General features: G+C 43.2%; 1 protein-coding gene across 2 annotated transcripts in view; it reads right to left on the bottom strand.

Moving 5' to 3' along the window:
• The window catches only part of dusp10 (dual specificity phosphatase 10), a 32,823-nt gene extending 26,007 nt beyond the window's left edge, over nt 1-6,816 (bottom strand). The window contains exons 1-2 of one of the 2 annotated variants that reach the window (XM_031902516.1): nt 6,624-6,816; nt 2,861-3,707 (exon numbers count right to left, since the gene is read on the bottom strand). In XM_031902516.1, coding sequence (XP_031758376.1) covers nt 2,861-3,659 — 799 coding nt within the window. In that variant the 5' untranslated portion in view covers nt 3,660-3,707; nt 6,624-6,816. Of the gene's footprint in view, nt 1-2,860; nt 3,708-6,270; nt 6,437-6,623 lie in introns of those variants that run through there. The other variant, XM_031902517.1, reaches the window with a different exon arrangement.
• Between the last annotated feature and the right edge of the window lie 15,492 nt (nt 6,817-22,308).

Genomic DNA, 22,308 nt, shown 5'->3' with positions numbered 1-22,308 from the left:
TACAAATATACATAAAATAAATGTTTTTTTTGCACACAACAAGCTGTTCTATCCCCTCATGTTATTGCATGTTCCGTGCCCACAATAAGCTTCATAATGTACAAAGGAAACAATATGGCAGCTCCCACACACATGTAAAATATAACTGAAAAGAAAAGTTATGGACACACAATGAACGCTTTGTTTAAGGTATATTTCCTAAAGGGAATCCGTGGCCAAGTACAAATATGTCAATCAAGGCGAATAAACCACAAAGGGAAACCAACCCTGCTCTGTGCAATGTAGATCAGTTAAGGGAAAACTTGGGCAGAAAATGCAGATTTCCTATTCCTTGCGTAAGCTGAGACGGGGGGTATAGGAGGTAGCCCCCCGGAGCAGCGAGTGCCACTCAGTATGAGGTCATTGGATTTAAAACGAGTAAGAGGATCGTCCTTCCGGGCATCGCAAAAAGAAAAAGCTGGGTACTTTCCAAGCCTGCGCCAAGCCAAGCAACCCAAACACTCAATGTTTTAAAGATATCCCAACAGTGAGCGGGCAGGGAGGTTATATCTCTCGGTGCCAATGGGAGGGCAGCCAGAAGGCACAAAGCTGCAGACTGACTTTGCTGTGTTAAGGGCACAGTGTTCCTCGTTTGTGATGCCAGGATGAGCAATTAACTAAAAATGCCATTAGGGGATATGTGCCAATCACTATTATATCAACTTGAAAACTACACAGGGCTGCATTTGCCGCCATATTACTTTGTTGTGTGAAGTTCCAAGTTTTCATCCCACAAAACTTGATCTTTAGTGTAAATAAGGCTTTAAGGTTGCCACACCCACCCATGCCCAGACCACTATGTATGGGGCAATATTTACAGCCTCCCTGATTGATACTTGGTCAAGGCTTGGCCACATCTAGGGGGCTGCACTGGCCACGGATGCAGTTTGCTCTTGTCCACTCTACACAGGCCCCCAATTGTGGGCCCATCCATTCCCACTTTCAAGTAAGGAGCATTGCTGCCCAGGGAGAAAGTAAGAATTGGCTGTGCCATCATCTGACCCCGCAACATCACAAGCTTGCAGACCCCTTGCAATTGGCATGGGCAAAATACTTCCTTTAGGCCAGTGGGGTAGTGCTGGGCGGTATACCGGTTTAACCGGTATACCGTTTTTTTTTAAAAAAACGGTATGAGTTTTAAACATACCGCTATACCGGTATGCGCGCCTCCTGCTGTTTTTCTCCAATCACATCCGGGTTGCGCCCGTGCGTACGTGACGGCGCGCATGTGACGTCAGCGCGCACGCAACGCCGCTAGGACGCATCGCTGGAGGAACCACAAGTTGGGTAAGTTCTGCTGGGGGGTTGTGGCTGGGGTTGGGGGGGTTGGGGTTGGGGGGGTTGGGGCTGGGGGGGTTGGGGTTGGGGGGTTGTGGTTGGGGGGGCTGGGGGGGTTGTGGCTGGGGTTGGGGGGGCTGGGGGGGGCTGGCTGGGGGGGTTGTGGCTGGGGTTGGGGGGGCTGGGGTTGGTGTTGGGGGGGGCTGGGGTTGTTGTTGGGGTTGTTGGGGGGGGGCACCGATATTTATTATTTATCTTTTATTTATATACTGTCAAATACCGTGATACCGATATAATTTTGAAAAATACCGTGATATAAATTTTTGGTCATACCGCCCAGCTCTACAGTGGGGCACACAGCGTTATCTCCGTTGGTGTAGATATGACAGCAGAGACAATATTGTGTGAGCCAGGGGCCTTAAAGTCCCCACTAGGTGCCAACACTTGGTATGAGGGAGAGTGTTGAGGCCCCACATCAATAGTGGCACAGACAGTCCGCATAACAAGTTCAGGAAGGAGAATGGCAGTAAGGGAGAGGCAAACACAAGATGCCCAAGCATTAAAAGGTGGGACATTCACTAAGATGTGGATCTTTACACACATACTTGTATTCATGGCCATTGTGCAACATTCTCTTTTCAGTAATAGCAATTTCATAGTAGATTTACTGCCCATTAATGAAGCATCATGGTCACCGTAAAACTGATATAACGAGCTATTGATACCATATTGCCCTACTGAACCCATCTTGTTCTACTTATGCCATCTTACCGCTAACACCATCTTGCCCTACTGATGCCATCTTACCATAATATTTTCATCTTGTCCTACTGATGTTATCTTAACCTACTGTTTCCATCTTCACCTACTGGTGCTATTTTACCCTACTGTTTCCATCTAGCCTTAATGACACCATCTTGCCCTACTGTTTTTATTTTGCCCTACTGATGCCATCTTATCCTACTGATTCCATCTTCAGCAAGTGTTGCCATCATACCATACTGTTTCCATCTAGCCCTACTGACATCCTCTTGCCCTACTGTTCTCCATCTTCCTCTACTGTCCCCATCTTGCCCTACTGTTTCCATCTTGCCCTACTGTTTCCATCTTGCCCTACTGTCCCCATCTTGCCCTACTGTTTCCATCTTGCCCTACTGTTTCCATCATGCCCTACTGTCCCCATCTTGCCCTACTGTTTCCATCTTGCCCTACTGTTTCCATCATGCCCTAGTGTGTCCATTGTGCCCTATTGGTGCAAAAAAATAGCCCTACTGTATCAGCCTTGTCCTACTGATGCCATCTAGTCCTACTGCTTCTATCTTTCCATACTATTTCTAGCTTGTCCCACTGTATCCATTCTTTGCTAGTGAAGCCATCTTGCTCTACTGTCTCCATCTTGTTCTACCTTAGTTATCGTCTTACTATTTCTTCACATCTTCCAACTACTGCTCTGCTACACACCCTTTATTTGCCGTACCACACATGGGTGCCCTTATTTGAACACCCTGTATACAAGACACAACAGTATCAATAATTTTGGTACCTTTCAAAACAAGGGGTTCCTTGCCTTCTCTTTTCAGTGACTCCAGCACCGTGTGGAGCGGCTGGGTTGGCATTACCCTGCTCGGTTCATTGGTGTTATCATCATAAACTATAATTTCTTTGGAGAAGATCCTCTTGAAAGAGTCCTTGCCTTCCCTGCAGGATATTAAATCCAGTACCGTTATCTTTCCCTGCTGAAGTCGCCTCCGGCTGATTTTATCGGAACAATTAATATGCACGGCTCCTTGTATGTGGCTTTTATTGTATTCCATGAAAGGCCTGCAGTCAATGATAACCGGCCCTTGATTTGGGAGGTGTGTCTTTGTACATTTGCTGATCTTCTTAGCCAGATCATTGGGATAAATGATTTTTATGTTGGAAAACTGTTTGGTTGCACCAGAGATGGGGCTTCCGGATGAACTTAAAGCACCACTGTTCTCATTATTGTTGACCATTTGGTTGGCAGAGCTAGAGGCTGACGGTCCAGAAACGCCACTTGTGATGGTCGTGCTGCTCACTGCCTGGCTTTGGCTATCCTTGTCATACGAGGCTACAGTACAACAGCTGGCACTGCTACATCCACAACCAAGAGAGCGTGCCGAGCTGGTGGATGAGGGCATATACGTCAGGTTAGCAGCGTTGAGACACACTACACTCGTGCTGAGAAGGGACTTATGGCTGTCGCTGAGAATGGAAGAGCTTTCAAAATAGGAAGAGTCTAAACAAAGGTTAAGAACCTGAGGTCGAACTGGCCTGGAAAGTGCCACTATAACCCTGTCGTCTAATGGGGAAGGAGGCATTAGGAAGCTGGCACAGCTGCCAAGTCAAGTAGAACTCACAATCGCCGTCTAGGAAAGAGACAGGAATATACAAAATGAGCAAGTCAAGCAACAACCCGCATTATTTATAGCATCAAAACAGTGACCATCGTTGACTCTTATTTAAAACCCTTAACTAATGATTTCTCAAAGCACGTGGTAAAATCTATATTTATATACCTTTATGTAGAATGTAACAAGCTGAAAGCCACGGGTAGGTAATAAAGCCAACCCAGGAATGGTTTAGTTTATGTCAGTGATCCCCAACCAGTGACTTGGGGGCAACATGTTGCTCCCCAATCCCTTGGATGTTGCTCTCAGTGCCCCCAAACCAGGGAGTTATTTTTGAATTCCTGACTTGGGGGGAAGTTTTGGTTGAATAAAAACAAGATTTCCTACCAAATAAAGCCCCCTGTAAGCTGATAGGGTGCATAGAGGCTGCCTAATAGCCAATCACAGCCCTTATTTGGCTCCTCCATGAACTTTTATGGTGCATGTGTTGCTCCCCAAGTATATTTGACTGTAGCTCACAAGTAAGAAAGGTTGGGGATCCCTGGTTTATGAAGTACTTTATATACTGTTAGCAGCAGGCAGCCAATGAGAGAGGGATGGGGGCACACAGGGAACAGTAGGCAACTCCTGCTGATTTGTAGTGAAGGGGTGATGGGTCCTGGTAGTTCATCATAACCCCCTTCCCTCGTCTACTCAATAAACAGGTTAAAAATGTTAGCAAAACTTAATACTATATATATATATATATAAGGGATGCACGGAATCCAGGATTTGGTTTATATGAACACAGATGTTTTTAACGCTTATCCGTATCCTCATTTACAATGTAAATTGGGATGTAAGCTCTACGGGGCAGGGACCTCCTTCCTACTGTGTCTCCTACCACATGGCACTTATTCCCTCTGTATTTATATATATTATTTTTGGATTTATTATAACTCTTTCTGTCTCCCAGTTTAGCACAATGGTTACATGTGAACCCAACCACGGAATAAAACCCAATCATACAAGTGCTTCCACTCAGAGACGCATGTAGCATTGTCTGCCTGACACGGCATTCCGTTCCCTCTCTAACTATGAGAGAGAAAGATAACTAATGGGACGGCTTGTTTTATGGCTGGGATCTACAGCAGCTAAAAATACCGAGAGAGGACGTGCGGCGTAGCTATGTTTAAACAGAATTACCCTTTGTACAAACTTCATCTGTTCCGGTAAAATTACAGCCCGACAACCCACAACAGTAAGCTCACGCGTGTATAAAACCAACACGCAGGATCCCTCGGCCCGGCTTTAGCCCTGTGCAAGGGAAGCTATTGCCCTTTTAAAGGCCCATCATCCAAAATGCCAAACGGATCCAGGAGATTTCAGCTAATGCTGAGCACACGTCTTGCACACTTAGAAACCCACGGGCTGCGATACTAAGCCACGGTCTGTCTGGCCACTTGGGCACCCTATTACTATTATTTACATTTATTTATAAAGCGCCAACATATCCCGCAGCGCTGTACAATAAGTGGGGTACATACATTGGACATACAGAGTAACATATAAAGCAATCAGTAACCGATACAAGAGGTGAAGAGACCCCTGCCCAAAAGAGCTTACAATCAACCCTATTCTCTGATTTATGTAATCTGCACCACCCTCTACGTATTTGTTAAACTACAAGTCCCATAACCCCCCAATAGCCAACAGTGAAAGGTCTGCAGGCTGGACTGGCAATAAGATGATTACGCAGGTTACTAGATAACTATAAATATATACAATAACAACATTTCTGCAGTGCTGCAGCAAACTAAGAGGGGGAATTAGCCCAACTGTGCAGCAATGGTACAAATGGAAATGTCAAAGGGGCAACACTGGTAACAACAGGTCTGTATTCCACAGAAGGCTGGCTTGGGATGCTGGGAAATGTAGTTCCAGCTGAAGTTATGCATTCTGGGAAGCGAAGCTTACTAGGGTTTCCTGAGATGCATCCAACCATGTGCTGAATGTGATTATCTGCTCGGCAGGTAGAGTGGAACAGACAGGCAGTCGCTCGGACACGCAGCGAGTTAAAGAGACGTTTCTCCCCGGTGCAAAAGGCTCCGGCACCCAAGGGATAAATGTCTGTGCAGTGTCTGGCTAACAGCTACAAATGCCTATTTCATATTGATTCCTGTCATAAGTGAGTCTAATAGCATCCGCATCCCTGCAGCAGCAGCAGCAGCAGCTCCATTACTGGGGATACGTCCAGCCAGGCAGCTGATGGACAGGCACAGAGATAAAGGCTTTAGCAGAACCTGTGGGTCAGGGTTCTTATTTTTTGGGTGGGGGGGGGGATAATCTCTGGGCTGCACATCTCCCTGTAGGAGGTTATTCTCATATATAAACTCACCTATAGATTGTATGAAGGGGCTGCTGGAATACTTTGACTTACTCCTAATATAGTAGATATTCTGCAGATATTTGCACTAGTAATGGTGCATTGAAGAGGGGGGAGAAATGAGTTTAGCTAGCCTGCACCTATGTCACCCCCAGCACCCTGCACCCCCCCTTTCTAGAATGCAAAGGCAGCTATAAAGGAATGGTAGGTACCCACCTCAAGCAATGCAGCAATCTCCTAGCATCAGCCCGGCCAGCCTCTCACTCCCATAATAAACCCCTGCACCTTAGTAATAAAGTCACAGGGTAATACCATGACTCCTTGGGAAGGGGGTGTAAATTGCAATCATCAGGTGCTTGCCACCCCCTCACATCCCAGCAACCCCCCTGGCACCCCCACTTACTTTGCTGAATAAACCATTCTGTGAGGTGCACCGCTACACACTAGTAATAAAGTCAAAGGGACATACCATGACTTTTTTTGGGGGGGGTTAATACATTGTAATTATGAGGTGCATTAAGCCCGACTGTCTTTCTTTTACACCCTCCCCCCCGGGCATCCCCACTTACTTTGCTCAGATGATTTCTACCTCCGGCATTTGGCGCTCTTCCTGCAGCTATTGATTCCTATAGGAATGTCCCATTCACTTGGCTCCATTCATCTCCAGCTGCAACAATATTACTTTCTCTTTCGCGCAGTGTATGGGGGACAGATTAGAATGGGCGGGGCTGGAAGGCGATGACTGACAGTTGGCCTCAAGCACCGAGGGGCGTGGCCGAGCGGAGTTCCTCGCTTCCTCCTGATAGGTCGGGTTTGGCGGTAGGCGGAGAAAGCGGAACGGTTCAGGCTGGCGCTTTAGCTGTGAGAAGCTAGTGGCTGATGTCATTGGCAGCCAATCACAAGGCTCCGGCAGCCAGACTAAGCCGGCGTGAAGCAGCTGCTGGGTATTTGTATGTAGTGAGGGGTCGGGGTGCGCTGCCCGCTGGCAGTGTGTGCAAAGGGCTTGTGCTCCTCATGTGGCAGGGCTGTGCTGACTGATACACGTCTCAGTACAAGTGCAACCGGGCATGGCGGCTCCGGTGTCACAGCTTCCTTTTATTTAACACCTCAAATCACCTCAAGTAGCCAAGCCTGGTTCTTTCTTAGAGCAGATAGTGCACTGTGCAAAGGGGCCCCCAGGAGAAAAAAAAGTTGGCTCTTCATGCTTTTTAAAGGGGACCTGCCGCCCAAACAGTCATGGGACCTCTTATCTGGAAACCCATTATCCAGAAAGTTCTGAATTACGGAAAGGCCATCTCCCATAGACTCCATCTTAAATAATTCACATTTTTAAAGATTTCCCTTTTCTCTGTAATAATAAAACAGTACGTGTACTTGATCCCAACTAAGATATAATTACCCCTTATTGGGGGCAGAACAGTCCTATTGGGTTTATTTAATGGTTAAATGATTCCCTTTTCTCTGTAATAATAAAACAGTACCTGTACTTGATCCCAACTAAGATATAATTACCCCTTATTGGGGCAGAACAGCCCTATTGGGTTTATTTCATGGTTAAATGATTCCCTTTTCTCTGTAATAATAAAACAGTACCTGTACTTGATCCCAACTAAGATATAATTACCCCTTATTGGGGCAGAACAGCCCTATTGGGTTTATTTCATGGTTAAATGATTCCCTTTTCTCTGTAATAATAAAACAGTACCTGTACTTGATCCCAACTAAGATATAATTACCCCTTATTGGGGCAGAACAGCCCTATTGGGTTTATTTCATGGTTAAATGATTCCCTTTTCTCTGTAATAATAAAACAGTACCTGTACTTGATCCCAACTAAGATATAATTACCCCTTATTGGGGGCAGAACAGCCCTATTGGGTTTATTTCATGGTTAAATGATTCCCTTTTCTCTGTAATAATAAAACAGTAGCTGTACTTGATCCCAACTAAGATATAATTACCCCTTATTGGGGGCAGAACAGCCCTATTGGGTTTATTTAATGGTTAAATGATTCCCTTTTCTCTGTAATAATAAAACAGTACCTGTACTTATTGCCTGCCTTGCCTCTATGCCTGTCTGCTGTAGGATGTGGCCTGCCTCATTGGATTTACACGATTTCTAAAATGGCCCCCCAAATTGCCTGATACTGGAGCTTTAGATATAATACCCCATGTTTCTATGGGATATATCATTTACTTAACCACATTTTAACTCAAATTTGAAAGGCTCTACAGGGTCGGAAAACCATTTAGATATAGTATAAATAAAGAAGGGCAGTTTCCCATTGATTTCATTGAGGTGCTTAACCAATGGTGAGTATAGCGCTATAGATAGATATCTTGCATTTATTTATATATCAAAAATAACACAAAAAAGAGGGAATACAGGGTTATGGGAGATAGCTCTCAGTACAAGTGAGGGAATACAGGGGTATGGGAGATAGCTCTCAGTACAAGTGAGGGAATACAGGGGTATGGGAGATAGCTCTCAGTACAAGTGAGGGAATACAGGGGTAGGGGAGATAGCTCTCAGTACAAGTGAGGGAATACAGGGTTATGGGAGATAGCTCTCAGTACAAGTGAGGGAATACAGGGGTAGGGGAGATAGCTCTCAGTACAAGTGAGGGAATACAGGGGTAGGGGAGATAGCTCTCAGTACAAGTGAGGGAATACAGGGGTAGGGGAGATAGCTCTCAGTACAAGTGAGGGAATACAGGGGTAGGGGAGATAGCTCTCAGTACAAGTGAGGGAATACAGGGGTAGGGGGGATAGCTCTCAGTACAAGTGAGGGAATACAGGGGTATGGGAGATAGCTCTTAGTACAAGTGAGGGAATACAGGGGTAGGGGAGATAGCTCTAAGTACAAGTGAGGGAATACAGGGGTAGGGGAGATAGCTCTCAGTACAAGTGAGGGAATACAGGGGTAGGGGAGATAGCTCTCAGTACAAGTGAGGGAATACAGGGGTATGGGAGATAGCTCTCAGTACAAGTGAGGGAATACAGGGGTAGGGGGATAGCTCTCAGTACAAGTGAGGGAATACAGGGGTAGGGGAGATAGCTCTCAGTACAAGTGAGGGAATACAGGGTTATGGGAGATAGCTCTCAGTACAAGTGAGGGAATACAGGGGTAGGGGAGATAGCTCTCAGTACAAGTGAGGGAATACAGGGGTAGGGGAGATAGCTCTCAGTACAAGTGAGGGAATACAGGGGTAGGGGAGATAGCTCTCAGTACAAGTGAGGGAATACAGGGGTAGGGGAGATAGCTCTCAGTACAAGTGAGGGAATACAGGGGTAGGGGGGATAGCTCTCAGTACAAGTGAGGGAATACAGGGGTATGGGAGATAGCTCTTAGTACAAGTGAGGGAATACAGGGGTAGGGGAGATAGCTCTAAGTACAAGTGAGGGAATACAGGGGTAGGGGAGATAGCTCTCAGTACAAGTGAGGGAATACAGGGGTAGGGGAGATAGCTCTCAGTACAAGTGAGGGAATACAGGGGTATGGGAGATAGCTCTCTTGTACTGAGAGCTATCTCCCCTACCCCTGTATTCCCTCACTTGTACTGAGAGCTATCTCCCCTACCCCTGTATTCCCTCACTTGTACTAAGAGCTATCTCCCATACCCCTGTATTCCCTCACTTGTACTGAGAGCTATCCCCCCTACCCCTGTATTCCCTCACTTGTACTGAGAGCTATCTCCCCTACCCCTGTATTCCCTCACTTGTACTGAGAGCTATCTCCCCTACCCCTGTATTCCCTCACTTGTACTGAGAGCTATCTCCCCTACCCCTGTATTCCCTCACTTGTACTGAGAGCTATCCCCCCACAGTAATTTTGATTCCACAGTGTTTGCATCTGACAAGGTGCACCAGAAGGTGAAAAAATGAGTAAAATATAATATTTGTTCTCTAATGGGCCAAAACTCCTGTATCAGAAAATCAGAATGCTTTCTGTTATATAAATGCAGTGGAGCAGCACAGCCGGAAATAATAGTCAATATTGGCACATAGGATTACAAGGGTATAATTTTCAGCCGCCTTCAGCGCATCCAAATACAACCTGAAAGCAGATGAAAGAGAAACTGTCGCCGAGGGCTCATACCAAGCTGCCATTCTTACCTTGAGGCTAAACCCATGATGAACTGAAAAAGAGCTGAACAAAGAGTAAAACAGAAGAAGGAACAGGATTATAAATACATGGCTGCATTGTAATGTCAGTTATCCTGCTCTAACACCAGAAACATCTAGGATTGAAAGCAGGTCTTTAGCCCAAATACTGCAGTAATTGGCTTCCAGGAATACCTATGGCAAGTAAGCATTCAGACTTGTATGTGAATGTAGATTAAGCGACTGCTAAAATTGAAAATATTATGTAACAAGGGAAAGTGTATCCAATCACACAGAGATTACATTTGACTTTACTGCAGGTCAGTTGACATGATATCTAAGTGCCCCTGCAAGCCCTTATTGGTAGATGTGCCTAAGCCATTAACATCACTTCAAGTGGTCTTCACGCAAGGAAGAGGGGATCACAGCTTGGAAACATTTGGACTAAGTCATCTAATTTCAGTATACAAGCATTACATTGGATATATTGCTTGGAAAAGCTTTTTTCTCTTACGGTCTTCCAATGGAAGCTGCATCTTGCGGGGGTCAGGCTGTCTTCCACTATCCATGGGGCACTTCCGACTGACAAACTCCACCAGTCACTCTTCACAGGTGATCCTGTGTTGGCAGGGTCCAGACAATACAAGAAGGTTTCGTCATTTTCCCCCATGTGGTTAAAAGACCCAGTCCCCAACTCTGTTTCTTTATTATTATCACATATTTATAAAGTGACAACATATTCCTCAGCACTTTACTATAAATTATGAAACCTCGTTTCGTACGTTATTCGCTGCATGTATGGCATGTCGGTGAGTCGACCGATATCGCAGGAAGCTGCTGATATTGGTCGACTTGCCGACTGGTTAAAAGATTTTGATCGGACGCCATAGAAGGCGCCTGACCAAAATCTGCTGTCAGGGCTGAATCGGCTGAAGGAGGTAGAAATCCTATTGTTTCTACCTTGTTATCTGCTGTTTCAGCCCTGACGGTGTGAGGCGGATCTGACGATGTTTCGTGCGACCGATGGTCTCACGAAACATCGTCAGATCGCCACGTGTGTGGCCACCTTAAGGTGTATGACCACCTTAACCCTAAACCTTAGTTTCTCAGCAGCAGTCCAGAGCACACTGAGCATGTGTAGTCCTCCGACACTCAAAAATGGACTTACAAGATCCAAGATAGGGAGCTCATGTGGACATATATAAAGGCCTGGATCGTTACTGTTATATAGAGATTGTTGGTCCATATATTACAATATACTTAAAGCTGGCCAACTACGTCAAAATCACCCCCGGTCTGGCCAGTCCTACACTCACTTGCATCTGATTAATTAAGAATTCTGCTGCTTCATTATACATTTAACAAAGGGGCTGAGTTTTACCTGCAACTTGCTTGCTTTCAAGGTTAAAACCCCCAAATGGCTGCCCTTTTATTGGCTCCACTGGGATCACCTGACTGTAGTTGGGAAGGGTGGGAGCTACAACATGGGGCTGGCCACTGCTCCTGTATAAACTATAGCAAAAAAGGGAAAGTTGTGCTTACCACCAAGTTTGGTGCAATGAGGCTGTGACCACAGAATTCATATAGACAGAGACAAGAGGCTTTAAACTCAAAAGCAAGCAAGTTGTGATATAGTTGGCCAGCTTGAATATATTGCAATATATGGACGAACAATTCCCGTTTTGTTTAAAGGCAAGGGTGTTTCCAATTAGCTTATTGTGGTCACAGCCTCATTGCACCCCCGCCTAATGGTTTAAAATGTAGTGGTGAGCACAAGTTCCCCTTGTATATATATATATGGACTATGCAACCTGTAGCCCCTGAAGTAAATATTCAGCTGTCACGAAGAGCTGAGACTTGGGTCACATTGTTGCTCTCTTGTCACCTATCTATACCCATTAATTTGAAATCATAATCCCTTCTCAGAATCTATCTCATCGAGGGGGTGCTGCTGTACACGCTTCTGGCGCTAATGAGAAGTTCTGTTCTGGGGAGTCATTTGGTCCTTTGCAAAGGGAGTAGGGGTTATGTAAACGATAGACTAAGGATGATAGTGAATTAATGACTCATTGGTCTATCTAGTCTTTCCTAGCAAGCCCTGTTCTGAGAGAATAAGTTATATCTTCATTCATGCTTAACCCCATTTTCATTCAAAGCACAGCCCAGTCATTCATGTATTCTATTACTGAATAAACCTCTGTGTCACCACTTATTGCTTGAAACCAGTACGAGTAAATCAGACTGGGAGGTGTCTGGCCACATAGCTGTAGTGCTTGAAATAACTCAGCCGGTTCCTATATGTAACCAAACCTTCTCATCATGTGTCTGTAAAACCATAACGCTTCAACTGTCAAAAAGAAGTGGGGGATTTTTCTACTCAAGGGGATTAAAAATGTAGTATAATTTTAGAATATGTATAGTACTATCAGTTCTGCACAATATACACTGTAAATTATAGATATCAAGCGATTGCTGTAGAACGATGCACTTTGGAGTGATATTGGTCTCTGTAATTTCCCTATAAACAGTAGTTTCCAATATATACGGCTGACCCCCTTGTGGGGCCTAAAGCATTGGGGGTGGGCCTGAAGGTCAAGTAGGGTGAGATTTGGTGAGAGTGTGTATTTCCTTTCCTAAATCCACCTGATAGCCCAGTTAGTAGGTCAGTTAGAGTGGGATTTGGGGGTGAACACTTTTTGCTTTCTATTCAATCAAGGGGGTGATCTTGGATCTAGGGCTGAATGGCTGATACGCCATTGTGGGAGCTAAGGTTGGTTCAAGGTGGGCTTGAACCATAAAGATAACCATTAGTATTTCTCCAACTGTGAAGCCAGTCTCAACTGAGAGGCATGCTTACTAAGAAGTACGTTATAGAATGGCCAGTTCTAAGCAACTTTTCAACTGGTCTTCATTATTTATTTTGTTTGGTTTTTAAATTATTTTCCTTCTTCTTTTAAATCTTTGCAGCTTTCAATACCCCCAGCAGCCAAAAAATGATTGCCCCGTGGGGCTACAATGTTATTGTTACAGGTATGGGACCTGTTATCCAGAATGCTCGGGACCTGGGATTTTCCGGATAAGGGATAATTTTGATCTCCACAACTCCATAACTTAAGTCTGTTAAAAATCATTTAAGTATTGAATAAACCCAAAAGGCTTGTTTTGCCTCCATAAGGATTAATTATATCTTAGTTGGGATCAAGTACAGATACTGTTTTATTATTACAGAGAAAAGGGAATCATTTAACCATTAAATAAGCCCAATAGGGCTGTTCTGCCCCAATAAGGGGTAATTATATCTTAGTTGGGATCAAGTACAGGTACTGTTTTATTATTACAGAGAAAAGGGAATCATTTAACCATTAAATAAACCCAATAGGGCTGTTCTGCCCCAATAAGGGGTAATTATATCTTAGTTGGGATCAAGTACAGGTACTGTTTTATTATTACAGAGAAAAGGGAATCATTTAACCATTAAATAAACCCAATAGGGCTGTTCTGCCCCAATAAGGGGTAATTATATCTTAGTTGGGATCAAGTACAGGTACTGTTTTATTATTACAGAGAAAAGGGAATCATTTAACCATTAAATAAACCCAATAGGGCTGTTCTGCCCCAATAAGGGGTAATTATATCTTAGTTGGGATCAAGTACAGGTACTGTTTTATTATTACAGAGAAAAGGGAATCATTTAACCATTAAATAAACCCAATAGGGCTGTTCTGCCCCAATAAGGGCTAATTATATACTAGTTGGGATCAAGTACAAGTTTCTGATTTATCATAACAGAGAAAAAGGAAATCATTTTTTAAAATTATAATTATTTGCTTATAATGGAGTCTATGGAAGATGGCCTTTCCGTAATTCGGAACTTTCTGGAAAACGGGTTTCGAGATAAGGGATCCCATACCTGTACTTTTTATAACTTTCTGTTCAGGTACTCTCCTATTCATATTCCCATCTCTCATTCAAGCCACTTCTTGGTTGATAAGGTAGTTTTTACCCTAGCCACCAGATAGCCGCTGAAACTCCAGCTGGAAAGCTTCCGGACAAAATAACTAAAAAAACACAAATAATAAAAAATGCAGACCAACCGCAGATTGTTTTAGAATATTACTCTCTACATTGCGCTAAAAGTTATCTCAAAGGAGAACTACTTATTAATAGGACCCATTGCAGCGCAGGGTGGCTGCTCCCAATTGAATGAAGAAGACAATGTAGATCAGTACGGCTTCTTGGGCACAAAGCCCAATGCCAATAAGGTTTAACTAAAAATGTATTAAAAAATGAAGTCAATGTTAACACATATTTTATCCTTTAACCACTTACCTGATATAAATCCTAAGATCTATGGTGCGGGCTGTCGAGTGCCTGTCAGTGCTGTAATGCTATAGACATACGGCGTTTTATCTTATCCCATTACCTGGCAGTGGGCACAAGTCCAGCCCAATTATAATTTTATTCTAAGTAATTAAAATTACTTTTAAGTAGGGATTTTCCATTTTTCACATTAAAATATGCATATTATCCCTACAGGGAGTCATTAAAGTTGTGAGTACCAATGTTGGGCTTGTTCATGAACAGGGACCGCCAATTTAACACTTTAATTACCAGAAAACCTTTATATTTTTCTCTGGTTTTCTCAGCCACCATCTACTTACCTGCCCTTTAGCCCTTACATATGAATATGCTAGTCATGTCCATAGCTAAGAACAACAACTGAAGGTATTAAAGATATTCTATGTATGTTCTGTCTTGTGTTAATCAATGGAAGTCCTGCATTGCCTAATGCCATGGGAGCTGTCGGGTTTCCACCTGGCTGGTACTTTAGTGGCCTGACATGTAAAAATAATCCTTGATGCCAATAGGGAAGAAAGCTTAAACTACGGGACTACTAAGTGACAACCCTAGCCTGCCAGCAGGTAAAGAGTTACAGTTGCAGTGCAGAATGCTCTGTTATAAAGATGATAGCTAGAATCTCAGCCATAAAGCAGGGCAGGACTGCTGCTTACAATGGGGGGATCAGATAGGATCTGTGCCACTGTGACAGAATGCTCTGTTATACAGATAGCTAGAATCTCAGCCATAAAGCAGGGCAGGACTGCTGCTTACAATGGAGGGATCAGATAGGATCTGTGCCACTGTGACAGAATGCTCTGTTATACAGATAGCTAGAATCTCAGCCATAAAGCAGGGCAGGACTGCTGCTTACAATGGGGGGATCAGATAGGATCTGTGCCACTGTGACAGAATGCTCTGTTATACAGATGATAGCTAGAATCTCAGCCATAAAGCAGGGCAGGACTGCTGCTTACAATGGGGGGATCAGATAGGATCTGTGCCACTGTGACAGAATGCTCTGTTATACAGATGATAGCTAGAATCTCAGCCATAAAGCAGGGCAGGACTGCTGCTTACAATGGGGGGGATCAGATAGGATCTGTGCCACTGTGACAGAATGCTCTGTTATACAGATAGCTAGAATCTCAGCCATAAAGCAGGGCAGGACTGCTGCTTACAATGGGGGGGATCAGATAGGATCTGTGCCACTGTGACAGAATGCTCTGTTATACAGATAGCTAGAATCTCAGACATAAAGCAGGGCAGGACTGCTGCTTACAATGGGGGGGGGGGGGATAGGATCTGTGCCATTGTGACAGAATGCTCTGTTATACAGATAGCTAGAATCTCAGACATAAAGCAGGGCAGGACTGCTGCTTACAATGGGGGGGATCAGATAGGATCTGTGCCACTGTGACAGAATGCTCTGTTATACAGATAGCTAGAATCTCAGACATAAAGCAGGGCAGGACTGCTGCTTACAATGGGGGGGGGGGGGGATAGGATCTGTGCCACTGTGACAGAATGCTCTGTTATACAGATAGCTAGAATCTCAGCCATAAAGCAGGGCAGGACTGCTGCTTACAATGGGGGGATCAGATAGGATCTGTGCCACTGTGACAGAATGCTCTGTTATACAGATAGCTAGAATCTCAGCCATAAAGCAGGGCAGGACTGCTGCTTACAATGGGGGGATCAGATAGGATCTGTGCCACTGTGACAGAATGCTCTGTTATACAGATAGCTAGAATCTCAGCCATAAAGCAGGGCAGGACTTGGGCTTTTGTTCAGACTTAAGCATTTAATTATATTTTCCTGTGGAAGCACAAAAAATCTGCTCTGCTTTACTGAAAATTAAATTGTTTTTTGATGCAAATAGAAAGTTTCTTTTTTACCTCTAGTGTCCTGTTAAAGCTCAAATAAAAATCAGGATATAAATAATAGATTATATGAAGTACAGAATTCTTTATTACTGGGTCTAGTGTGACCTATTTTATTAGGTTATAGCACTCGGCACCTTTATAATAAATGATGGTTATGTAACTAATGCAACCCTCAAGACTAGAGATAATGTGTTCCTCATATACTATGGAAAGATGTAAGTAGAATGATAGTTCATTTGTCTGTTTGTATGATGGGGACCTCATATTTTGGTGTGTTTTATCTTAACAGATTCAGTTTATGTAGCACTATAAAATAGAATGATTTATAATTAGACAAGGCCTGCTCTATAAGAATGTACAGATATTCTTCACAAGGGCAACTTACAGCACCGTAAAGATATGTCTAAGAACAGTTAAAACCATATGTGTTTAACTTTAGCCACTTATTATCTACCTGTCTGCAAACACTTATACATGATATGTTACAGGCAGTAAGTTAAAGGGAAACTTAAATATGTCACAGGAAACAGCATTTATTTACCACTTTTGTACTTAGATAAAGCCCCTTATGAAATATGGTTTTGTAATACAGATATGGGGCCCATTATCTGGGTTTATTTAATGGTTAAATGATTCCTTTATTGCCCCCTTACTGGGGGCAGAACAGTCCTATTGGGTTTATTTCATGGTTAAATGATTCCCTTTTCTCTGTAATAATAAAACAGTACCTGTACTTGATCCCAACTAAGATATAATTACCCCTTATTGGGGGCAGAACAGTCCTATTGGGTTTATTTCATGGTTAAATTATTCCCTTTTTCTCTGTAATAATAAAACAGTACCTGTACTTGATCCCAACTAAGATATAATTACCCCTTATTGGGGGCAGAACAGTCCTATTGGGTTTATTTCATGGTTAAATGATTCCCTTTTCTCTGTAATAATAAAACAGTACCTGTACTTGATCCCAACTAAGATATAATTACCCCTTATTGGGGGCAGAACAGCCCTATTGGGTTTATTTCATGGTTAAATGATTCCCTTTTCTCTGTAATAATAAAACAGTACCTGTACTTGTACCTGTATTGGGTTTATATAATGTTTAAATTATCTTTTTTTTTAGACTTAAGGTCCAAATTACAGAAAGGTCCCTTATCCAGAAAACCTTAGGTTCCAAGCATTTGAGGTTAATACATTTGAATTACTTCCGACTACGTGTCTTTTCAGAACCTGTAGTTACCCTTTACTTTGTTAAACTGGTATCCATGGAATGTACCGAATCAATATTCATTTATTGTAATGTTGGGCAGTTTGGGGCTTTCTCATGTCCGTACCAAGACCTAAACCTGTAATTTGACTTTAATGGTGGTTGCTATGGTTATATCAAACAACTAGTTAAGTAATTACTAACAGGTAATTTAGACACAATGAAAGGCAATTGTTTTTCTTGATTGTCAAATCTTATGCCTCAGTGTGCCCAAGTCACAAGCAAAGAACAGAAGGTGCTAATTAGGAACTATGCTTGTTTTGTTATTACAGTTTATCTGCCATTCTTTATTCACTTAGTGCTCCTTGAAAGATGCTGAAAAGGAATTTACTGTCAAAGACTGGCCTGTTACCCTATTTTGTTATTGGAACAACCCCTCCAACACCATTCCCTGTTTACTGCAGGGAAGAGGAATAGATTGAATCTTTTTACTGTTACGGTGAAGACACACAAAGTTACTAGTAGCAGCTACTTGTCGTGGCTACTAAAATAGACAATGCTGATCATTTACTGATAATTGTCTCTACATGTGTTTTAGCAGAGGCAATTCTCAGTATTGTCTATGGCAGGGGATTTTCTGGAGTTTAGTAGCCGTGACAAGTAGCTGCTACTAACTAGTTCTGTGTGTCTTCACCCTTATGGTTCTAAGGGCTAGACCTTAGACCTATGGTTAGGTGTTTAGATAAGACATTTAGGGCTATGGCACTTGATTGTTGCAGCCATAAATCAGTAGAAAGCTGTAGCTATCTCATAAAATGTGATCATTTTTTTGGAGCACTAAATGCCATCTTGTGTAGGGGGCATCCCCAAAAGTTTAGGATTATCTACTTTAGGGTGAAGACACACTGAGTCACTAGTAGCAGCTACTTTTGCATGGCTACTAAACTCCAGAAAATCCCCTGCCATAGACAATACTGAGAATTAACTCTGCTAAAACACACGTAGAGAAAATTATCAGTAAATGATCAGCATTGTCTGTTTTAGTAGCCACTACAAGTAGCTGCTACTAGTAGCTCTGTGTGTCTTCACCCTTACAGTGAGAAAATTGTTAAACCTAAGCCAACAGTAAAACCTTAGTGATAAAACATTCTAAGTTAAAGATCCTACTGTAACTAGAAAAGCAGCTGGCAGATCCATATATATTGATCAGGCTTTAAATTCAGCACCAAATCATTGGGGGTACGTGCACAAATGGAAAAAAAAAAGAGCCAATGGACAGGTACTAATCCTCCGGCATGTGTTGTCATATTCCACTGGGACCTCGGACTCAAAAGGTGGCCATACACATTAAGACCTACGGGGGGGCGATATCGGGTGAATTTAGGCTAATTCAGTTGTTTGGCCCTGGGGCCAAATGATCAAATTATAATTTGGAATAGGTGCAGTCGGTTTGGGGACAGCATCAACGAGCCGATGTGGTTCCCGATCCGACTTAATTTTTTTAACCTGCCCAATTGATATCTGGACGATTTCAGGCCAGATGTCGGTCGGACAGGCCCGCCGTTTGTGCCCCTACACGGGCCGAATTGGTCTACGCTTATACAGAGTAAGATTTGCTCGTTTGTTGAGGTCCCCTGATATTGTTTGGTTTGAGTCCAGTGAAGGGGATAGGAGAAGTCAGAGCAAGGATGCATTAATGTGCTTATGTGGCCCCCGATCCAACAAAAAATCAAGCTTGTCTGATCAACGCATGTCCAATTTTTGCACAGATATCGGACGGAGAGGCCTGTCAGAGGGTCCCATACACAGGCAGATAGTCTGCTGAGTCCAAGAACCCAAACAGGCAGTTGAAACCTGTCTGTGAATGGCCACCTTAAGGACCCTAGGTCTGCACGTTGCCAGTCTGTGTACCTAAGACGGCTAAGAACAAGTAAACACCATTTAAACTGCCCCACCCTGGTGTAAGGGAGGAATTCCCAGTTATCAAACATTCTATAAATGTAAAATAGTGGCGGTAAGGTTTCCATAATCTGTGCAATACAATTCCAGGTTCTGAGCTTCTAGTGATGATAGGGGGATGGTTGGAGGTTATAGAATGGATGTTGAGTCCTTCAAGCAAAATTGATTAAAATGAGTATGCCCACAGTTGCATGAAACCTCTCTCTGATAATGAAACTAGCGGCTCAGATCAGCAAGACAGCTCAGAAATTAATTTTCTTGTACTTAATTACAACATTCAGTGTGATACAAGAGAAACCTCTTGCTCCGTTGAGTAACAATGGGGTTCTTCAATCTTAAATGAACCCAAGGCTGATGATGGGAAGAACCGTACCAGCATACAAATCTGAGGTACATTGATGATGTTCAACGTATGACGTACAATGTAATGGTGAGTTCACAATTATCTATGGTTTCAATAATCATTTTTTCTTTGGTGAATTTCAGTTGGAAATCAATTTGTTTTGTGTAATCTTTTCCACGTTTTGTTGAGCGGACACTAAACATAAGCATCAGGCACAATCCTTCCAGCCTCGTGGAACTGTTTCGTTTTCATTAGACACATTTGCCACAGATTTGTGAACTGGCTGACAGATGGGCCTTTTTTATTTTGCAATGTGGTCATCATACTGCCTAAAATAGAGATGATGAGATCTCTCTTCCCTTTCCTGTTTCGTTAAATCAGCAGCTGAGGCTGCTAAATTCACTCGGAGTTTATTACTTTCTGTAAAGGAAAAAGGTTGTGGACCCAGTGGAGTTTAAACCCACATTAGCTGCACAATTCAGTTTTATGTGCTCCACTGAACAGCAACTTAAAGGGGAAACTTCGGCTTCCAAAGCAACATTTTTTTAAAGAGCCCCAAACAACCCGGAAACCTCTAATATTCTTATGACTGTAATCTGTTCCTTCAAAAAGTAGGAATAAATACCATTTTTATATGCTGAAATCCAGCTGCAAAACAGTTATTCTACTTTTGCATCATTTGAAATCCTGGCAGGGGAGGAGGGACTAAAACACCAATGTTACAGTAAAGTAACAACTTCTCCACGGCTTACAGAGAACATGCAGGAACTACATAACCCACAATGCATTGCATTTGGACGTTCCTTTCCTTATTGACATCACGTGTGCAGCAGGGGATTGTGGGATTGGGAGGAGGCAGGCTGAAGGCAGGCTGGGGACAGGCGACTACTGTTACATTTTATTTGAGTCACAAAGTAGTCAGCCCGATCAGCAGGGGAACAGGGGGCGGGGCTTAGGGAACTGGTCCAAACCATATTATTACATTAAACATCATGCAAAGGCTGTGTACCTGATGTATATTACAAAGTTGCTTAAAATTATGTTTACTTTTTAAAAAGCTTAAGTTGTGTTTGAGCGAAGTTCCCCTTTAAGGGTAATTGATTTTTTTTCTGGAGGGTTCACCCCTAAAGATGTTTTTCAGGGAAAAAATATTAAATTGATTTTAGTAGTGAGCCAAGGAAATAGGCAAAAGTTCCATTAACATCGCAAATGGACCACTCAGCTATACAAGAAGCCTAGTGGTGCCAACATATAGGTTACAATGACTGTTATATAAAGGAATATATATGATATTGTTACATTGGGCTCTAAAAGAAACTAAAACAAGGGGGATGTCTTTGTGGCAGAAACCCAGTCTCAATGCAAACAGTGCTCCTATATAAACTAAACTCAGGCCGTAAATACTGCAAGGTATCAGTGCTAGCGCATTTTGTCTTTATTCCCCGTATGTAGGCTCAAAAGTCCGTCACTTCATTAGCACCCAGCGAGGTTCCACAAGGCAGGTCAAATCCTAAGTTTAACATTAATTCATAGACATTAATTCCCGCTAAGACATTGGCTTCCGGAAAGGAAATCCATGAAATGCATCAGTCAAATTGCTCTCCACTTTGTATGTTGTATCGTAGTTGGGGGGGAAAGATCGTCTGTTTTTAAATGAAGTCAATAAATCATTGATTTCTTAATCATTCGTAACCTCAGAGGCACATAGATTTTCTTCCCCATCTAAAAGTTTCAGAGATAACTCATTATGTCGCCATGCTCTTGCCTGTCATTGCTGGTAACTTTCATCCATTCTCCTCTAGTCAATCAAAGAGGCCATGGAAGGTTTGCCTACTGGGAGAGGTTTTGTCATGAATAACATGTAGCCTTTTGTCTGATAGACACTCAAGTCTGGTATGTATTGACTTATGGACTAAATGCACAGTGAGCTATTGACTGTACTGTACTAACTACGTGCAACGTATGGCTATACGGTCAGGGTAAGAACCCACGGAGCGAGTTACTTGTCTCCGATATCGCAGGTGAATAACCACTCCAAAAATGCCTTTGGCATTTCGGCACCGACAACAATAGAAGTCGTCGGTGGAAAGCCCTTCACACCACTTCAGTAATCCGAAGTCGCACTAAGTTTCCTCCTCCAGGCAACTTTGCACGTTTTCGGAAAATGAAGTGATTCGAAGGGCTTCCCACTGGCAACTTCTATTGTTGCCTTTTCAGCTTGTTTACTCCCCGGTCGATAGCAGCCAAATAACTTGCTCCGTGGGTTCTAAAGGTCCCCATACACGGGCCGATCCGCTCACTTGGCGATGTCGCCAAGCGAGCGGATCTTCTTCCGATATCCCTACCTACGGGTGGGCGATATCGGGAGAATCCAGGATAATTTGATCATTTGGCCCTGGGGCCAAACTATCGAATTA

Source organism: Xenopus tropicalis, chromosome 5 (genome assembly GCF_000004195.4).
Source record: "Xenopus tropicalis strain Nigerian chromosome 5, UCB_Xtro_10.0, whole genome shotgun sequence".
Lineage (NCBI taxonomy): Eukaryota > Metazoa > Chordata > Amphibia > Anura > Pipidae > Xenopus > Xenopus tropicalis.
This window is presented reverse-complemented; position numbering and strand designations above follow the sequence as displayed.